Genomic DNA, 7,575 nt, shown 5'->3' with positions numbered 1-7,575 from the left:
ATATATCATACATCCGTCATCGATACATGCTTATAATTTGTTAATTATCGGGAAAGATGAGAAGAGACATATCGTAATTTTATTATTTTATTAAATTTTTTATTAGTACTGATCACATTATATACGTGGGACTGACTGTAGCATATATTGTAACCACCCCTTGTGCAGCAGAGTCTCTCTTGTGCGATCGATCGAACGACACGACGCACTCCTGGAAAAGTACCCGTCTTCTTCAATCACCCCTATATATAATTGGTTTACGAATTCTAAAAACTAATCTACAAGATTTGATATCATCTTTCGAATCTCTCTATGCATTTGAGAAATTTTTCGTTTTCTACTAACTATATATACAGATTCATGTAAGAGAAGATCTTTTATATTTTCCTTAAAGAGCGATTAAAAATGTTCAATTTATTGTACATTTTTTAAAATTCAATCATTAATGTTATCATATTACAATTATGTGATAGATAATATATGATCTTGAAATTTTTAATAAAGTATCTGTAACTTATCTATACTTTCATAATTTGGATATTTTCTCAATTGTGTAAATTGAATTCGTGTGACGCGTTTTATATTTCTAATTTAAAAATTCAAACTTCATAAAGTCCATCTCAATCCTTTAATTTAAATAATCATATGTCTTACTAATTAAGTAAATAGTTGTGAGTCTTAAAGATGTCTATTAAACAAAAAAAAGAGAAAATAACGTCACTCTTTGCTTCGTTCTTTAAGGACTTCGTCGCTCTCATCTTTTTCACCATCTTCCCCTTCTTATCCACCCCTGTCACACGCAAGCTCTGTCTACTTGCTAGCAACTGCAGCTGCGCGAGTTCTTGCACAGGAGTAGGTGCACACCCTTCCGCAGCTGCAGTTGGCAGTATGCTGCTATTCGGATTGTAAATCCGATGTTGCTTGCAAATTTGACAACGATTTCAATTCCATCGAGTTTTTACTTGAAAGTGCGTCCCGATACGGTTTGTTTATTATCATTATCTCACATTAGTTTTTGATAAATGTGTATATTTATATGTATATTTATAAGGTTGAACTTTTTTCGATAAAAATTCTCGGAAGTGATGCTTAATCGTTATGAGGGTGCTTAATTGCGGCGATTAATGGGTTAAAAAGTGAAAATAATGTAAGTTGTCACATCTATCGCTTATCATTTACTGACGTATTGTTGCAATATAAAATTATTACATTACACTGAGAAAAAAATATAATCAATTTTAATAAATATTTAGTTCAATACTGCCAACTAAATATTTACTTACAATAAATGAATATTTGTTCAGTAAAAAAAATTGATTATTAAATTAAATTAACATTTCTTGTATCAAATAAATATATCTTTATATTTAACAAATATTTAGTTGACAGCATTCAACTAAATATTTATTAAAATTGTCTATATTTTTTTTCAATGTACAATTTACAATGAGTTATTATTCAGTTCTTTGTATCAACTTGAGAACAATATGCAAATTAACTCTTTGACTATATGACTGTTGGATTGATTTCACATTTATTTTCTGTCGATTCATAGACATTCATAATACACATATTTTATTATACTGGTATTTTTTATTAAATCTATGTCGGATTAGTAAAACAATTTGTTTAAACAAATTTTCTACAATTTTGTGCACAATTCTATATATAACGTTACAAATTGATAATTATTCAATTCCCATTATATTTATAATTTCATGATAAAGGCTGGAATAAAACTAGTATTACATTTCATCATACGACAATTTTTGAAGCCTGTTGATTGAGTACAGGATAGAAGTATCCAACAACTTCTTTATCCTACAGCCAATTAATACGCTCGAAAAATTTGTTATACGACAAATGAATTATGAATTATTAGAATTATTATTTTAATGATACATATATCGTCCGAAGATGTATTAAGATAGCATTTTAAATTAAAAATTACACGATGCTGTAATTATTTACACTACGTTATATTTACAGACGAATTATGATACACGTGTCGTTCGAAAGCGCATACAGATATGATCGGGTGAAACGCAAAGGAACAGCTTTCTTAACGAATCTGTTTAAATCGAAAAAACTGGCGGTAGGGATGAAGATTAACGAAGACGAAGAGATGGAACGAACGCCCAGGGTGGAGACTCCTGGTGAGATATATCACTGATCTTTTATAAAATATTTTAGCTTTAATTTCTTAGCTTGAATATATCTCTAAGTATTCTTTAGTAACACAGAAAATCTGTGGAGCTTTTGATTTCTTATCGATTATTAATTTATTATCATTATTTATTAAACTAAAATTTAAGATGTTAAAAAAATATATTTTATTGGACAAAAACTCTGATAAAAAATGCAATAGTTCATGTTGCAATAGTGCATGTTTTTTTAAACATTGATATCTCGTTAAAGAATTTTAATAGGAATTAAATAAGTATTCCATGATATTTACCTTTTCACACGCAACTTATTAATTAAAAGTGTAAAAGGTTAATTAATGGCATTTACTTCGAAGGTCACTTACATTATTTCAATTTGTTTCTTTAAATATAATTAGCAAGATAAAAATCCATCTAATAAATTATGCGCAATTGCGAACATTCCATCTATTCAATTAATAATATTTCAGATAATAAATTATATACATTTATTGCGAGATTTTTATATCGAGTTAATGAAGGCATTTGCATACTTGATCGATATTACAAGCAATATTGCTTACAGCAATTATTACTAACGCTTGTCGTCGAAACGGCTCGGAGAATGACAGCACAATGTCGCGAATTCCATCGACCTTGAGTGTGACAGCAGTGGACGTCGTTGTCTCCTGTCAGCCGTCACCCTCGCACTCAATTCTGACCCTGACACCCGGTAGAACGCGTAACATTGATCAGGACATGGAGGCACTCAGGCTAAGTCGTCAGGATAACCCCTTTCTACAGGTTCGGCCTGATCATTACATTGCCTCAAAAAAGACAATTTTTATGAAATCTTTCAATCCTGAACAATTTGCGAATTGCTGAAATTCTAAATGATTCAAACCTTTGTAACATTACTTTACTCTAATTTTGAAAAATATATATTCTTGATTTCTACAAAAGGTAGTATTTTAGAATTTAAAAATTTAATAATTAATTTACATAAAAAAATTTATTTCTTTGGTTAATTTTTGTGATTGATTATTTAAATTTTTTCCAACTGTAGAAAGAAAATTGAATTGCTAATGAACTTCTTTTATTTCTTAATAGTGCTTTACACGATTTTGCTGTGTAATATATATTGACGTAATTGTGCAAATTTTCTCTAATTATATGCAGGTATTAGCAAGCCGAGAGAGCCTCGTGGAATCGATCGAGGAGTCCGAGTCCGATGATGCAATTCTAATGTCGCAGGTGAGATCCCGAATTAAACTTTTGCGAATTTAACAAAATATTACAGATCCATTTCTATATACACTATAATAATAGTTTTTTTTTAATCATTATGACTTTTAGAGATAAAAGTAAATTTTTTATAACTACTCCAAATGATCTAAAGTAAATAATATTATCAATTTTTCAGAATTATTAATTTTTTATGTGTACACATATATTAGTTAAATATTCCTTCAATAATCTTCGAAAGTTTTAATAAATAAAAAAATTATTGTATGTTTTGTACTTACAATTTAAAAGCAGAATTTAAATAAAAATAAATTATTGAATAATTTTTGTGCATAATTATTTGAGTATAAAAATTTATTAAAAACGAATCAACTTTTCTGAAAAAAAAAGAGAAAGAAGCGCGTTTTTGATTTATACACTTTTTGAAAGAAGCAATTTTCTACTTCTTTTTAAACATATCTAAAAGAAACATAAAAAGATATATATTTTCAGGAATATGGTGACGCGGATCCGCTAACACTAGCACAGGTACATGAGCACCTGGTACGCAGTCCACCCCCGGCTTCGTGGCCCAATTCCACGGCCTTCCAGTTCCCCAATCAGGATGAAAGTACCACCCCAGGCAAGAATGATGCGACACTCCTAGTAAAGAGCCCGTCAAAGACACCCTCGCATCGTGGTAACGACCATGAGCTCTCCAGAAGCGAGACGACGACTGATATTAGAGGTAAGAATTTTAACGAGGATATTTAGGGTATACAATGGACATTCACTTTAAGAATAATTTATGTAAAGAAAAACTATGGCTAAATTAAATTAAAAATTAATAGAAATTTATTATTCGAATATTTATTTAACTAAAATGTTTGCTTTTCTATTAAATTAATATTTTTGTATATAATATAATTATGAATCACATATTATTTTATATAAAATTATTATTCAATGTCAATTTATTAAAAGTAAGAGATATTAAAAGTAAGAGAATTTTACGATAAAAAGATATTAAGAATATAACATGTTAACTCACTTAAAAAATTACAAATTAAAAAATTAACTAACTTTTAATAGTTAACAACAAATTAAAAGACTTCTGGATGGAAAATTACTATTTATTTATTTATACATATTTATACATTTATAACTAGAAAATTTGTTTCTTTCTTTCTTTTAATAATGTTTGGTGATCACATGGAAAAAAATGTTTCATATATAATTAAATATAATTATATAAAATTATATATAATTATATATATGTATAGTGTGTCCATTATATAACATTTTTTCCCGGGCATAAATCATATAAGAAGACAATATGAAAATGATATTGTTTAATCAAATCGAAGAAAGAGAGATGGAAGTGTTTGCATGTCTAGGTGAAATTATACCGACATGATATTATGAAAATATAGATCAGAGTTTCAGTAAATCGATTCATGAGAGACACTTATGTCCAACCTTGACATTGCACTGTAGACTTTAGACACGCGCGATATCTTTCTCTCTCTCTTCTACACACACACACACACACACACACACACACACACACACACACGCGCGCGCGCGCGCGCGCGCGTGCACGCACGCACGCATACATATCAATGTATGTATATATTGCCTTTTTCCACTTTTAAACTGATTAAATTAAGGTTCCTGAAAGTGGGCGATCATCGGAAGTTGTAGCTTTCTACCCTGCTGATAAAATTTAATCAATAAAGGAGTATATGATAATATATGTATAACTACACATATTGATTATTTATAAATAATATATAATTACATAATTATGTATAAATTATAAACATACAATAATAAATAAATGTATAACTGTCTAAATTCTTTGAAGTGAAAGCTTATTCTAAAAGAGTAAAAATTCAACTTTCAAAATTCAATCTTAAAAAAGAATGGTTTCAATTTTCAATTTTTGAAAATGAAAGTGATTTCACTCTTCAGAGTGAGATCCACTTTAAAAATTTTAGAGAGTATCTATGTGTATATTATATTATATTTTACACATCATATATAAATTGTTCTATAAATGAAAAATTGTCTGTATAATGATTGATACATTTAAAACGCTTCAAAATTATTTCCATATGCTTTTTATCTTAGATCGGCACTCTCATCCCTTCTCGTTATTACACCCGACACCGATTCGTTCCTTGTCAGAAGTTCGCCGACTTCGATCGGCCGACGACAGCGTGCAGCTCATGTCGAACGAATAAACTATATAAGGATACTGGATCTTAATTGAATTTTTGGCGACTGAGAAATATCGATTCTACGAATATTTTTCGAGAACTGCGATTGCTGACAAGTCGAAGAAAATTTCGTTCATATAAACGAAATTTATGATCAATTCTATAAATAAGATTTGTCCTAAGAAGATGGAAGAAAAATGAAGAATCAAGATTCTTACTAGGTATCCATCAGATTGAAACTACGATGCGTTTGAGGTGGATGTGATAGAAAATTACAGAGCGAGTAATGATACGATTAATCGTACAGTGATTAATAATTTTTATTGAGAAAGTAATTATTGAAAAAGAAGGCGCATGTTGGAAAAATAACGATTTCATCGTTTTGAATTTTGATAGTTTATCAAATGAAATATTTTTTTCTATAAATCAAAAATTATTTTTCAAAATCTTTATAAAATATATAACTTTAATCTTTATCAATTGATCTAAATGATTCTAATTATTTGATACTAATAATTTCTTTATAAGTTATTTATAATTATGGTGTTTTATCAATAGGCCTATATTTTTTTTACAAAAAACCATTCAATAAACAATCGGAGTACTGCATCGACGTTTTCCGATTATTTTACTTCTAATTAGATATTAAATATCACTAAATATCAATAAATAATTATTGTGTTCTTTTTATTTTTATCTGCAGTATTAAATAACTAATTTCTTATATATATTAATTATATAATTATATAAACCAAATATTCTCCGGAATAAGTATTCATTTTTTAGCTTTTTGAGAATACGCCAAATTGAGGAGTCTAACAGCTAAAAGATGATACAGACTTATATATACTAGTTTGCGGATTTTAAGAATTGCACTATTACATAATAATTATCAGACTAAAGCGAATATTATCTCTGCTAAATCGTCAGCTGAGATTATTAGATATATTTAAAATATCATATTTTAATGCTTTAAATTTATATAATTTGGACGCAATTATATATTTAATTATATATTTAAACTTTGTCTTTCGAAGAGCAATATACCGTTATGTAACAGTCGTTAAAGCACAAGGCTTAAAATAATTATTACTCACGATATTATCGGAATTTGTTGTTATTATGATAGTTATTGTTGAGGCACAATCTATAATTATTCGTGCAATTTAGATGTCTATTTTATGTAGCCGTTTTAGAAATATTTCACATTTTCTTGTAATTTTTTTTCTGTCACTGAATATTAATTGATAAATCTCCATTGTTATTATGCTAACAGAAATATTTTTGTCATCGTTATATATGTATGTATGTGTATATATTAGGTGTAGTAAAAAGAAATCCATTATTTTTGCATGAAATTGAATGGAAAAATAATGGATTTCTTTTTACTACACCTAATATATATATATATACCATATAAAAATTTTTCATTTCAATTGCGAGGAAATTATAAGCATAAAATACATAACTTTTCCATTAAAATACACTTTTAACGACGATTTCAAAAGAAAAGAAACTAATGCACACACATAAAAATTAATTGATAATTCCAAAAAATAATATTAACGCTAACGATGCGCCAAATGTACAGAGGCCTCAATGCAACAATTTTCCTCAAATTAGATAAATAAACGACTACTCGTAAGATCTTTTTTATAGGACAAAACATCATTTTTGTCGACCATCGTCGATAACGATTTACTTCCGACGTTGAAAGTAATATTTCTTTTAACGATAAAAACAGTTGTCAATGAATTCTCAACGAAATCAGAAATCACCCATTTGTTCAATTCTCTTTTTGGAATAACGATTTTTTGTAGACAATGTTAAGAGAGCATAAAGAATCTGACGTGCTCTTTTATCAATTTTGTAAGTGTTATTATTATAAATGATATAAAACGATAAATCTTACATAAAAATAAAATATTAAATGAAAATTAATTAAAGTTCTTTTATAAATCGTTTCGTAAAACGTCAATTAACTT

General features: G+C 28.1%; 1 protein-coding gene across 2 annotated transcripts in view; it reads left to right on the top strand.

The window, feature by feature from the left end:
* Positions 1-5,648, top strand: part of LOC108691803 — a 6,527-nt gene extending 879 nt beyond the window's left edge. Inside the window, exons 1-7 of one of the 2 annotated variants that reach the window (XM_018199714.1) lie at positions 945-983; positions 1,052-1,147; positions 1,990-2,156; positions 2,731-2,948; positions 3,324-3,398; positions 3,882-4,116; positions 5,502-5,648. In XM_018199714.1, the coding sequence (XP_018055203.1) occupies positions 1,997-2,156; positions 2,731-2,948; positions 3,324-3,398; positions 3,882-4,116; positions 5,502-5,614 (801 nt within the window). In that variant the 5' untranslated portion in view covers positions 945-983; positions 1,052-1,147; positions 1,990-1,996 and the 3' untranslated portion in view covers positions 5,615-5,648. Of the gene's footprint in view, positions 1-944; positions 984-1,051; positions 1,148-1,989; positions 2,157-2,730; positions 2,949-3,323; positions 3,399-3,881; positions 4,117-5,501 lie in introns of those variants that run through there. The other variant, XM_018199715.1, reaches the window with a different exon arrangement.
* Positions 5,649-7,575: the final 1,927 nt, after the last annotated feature.

The sequence above is a fragment of the Atta colombica genome, unplaced genomic scaffold (assembly GCF_001594045.1).
Source record: "Atta colombica isolate Treedump-2 unplaced genomic scaffold, Acol1.0 scaffold52, whole genome shotgun sequence".
Taxonomy (NCBI): Eukaryota; Metazoa; Arthropoda; class Insecta; order Hymenoptera; family Formicidae; genus Atta; species Atta colombica.
The sequence above is the reverse complement of the archived record's forward strand: the minus strand, read 5'-3'. Positions and strand labels throughout refer to the sequence as shown.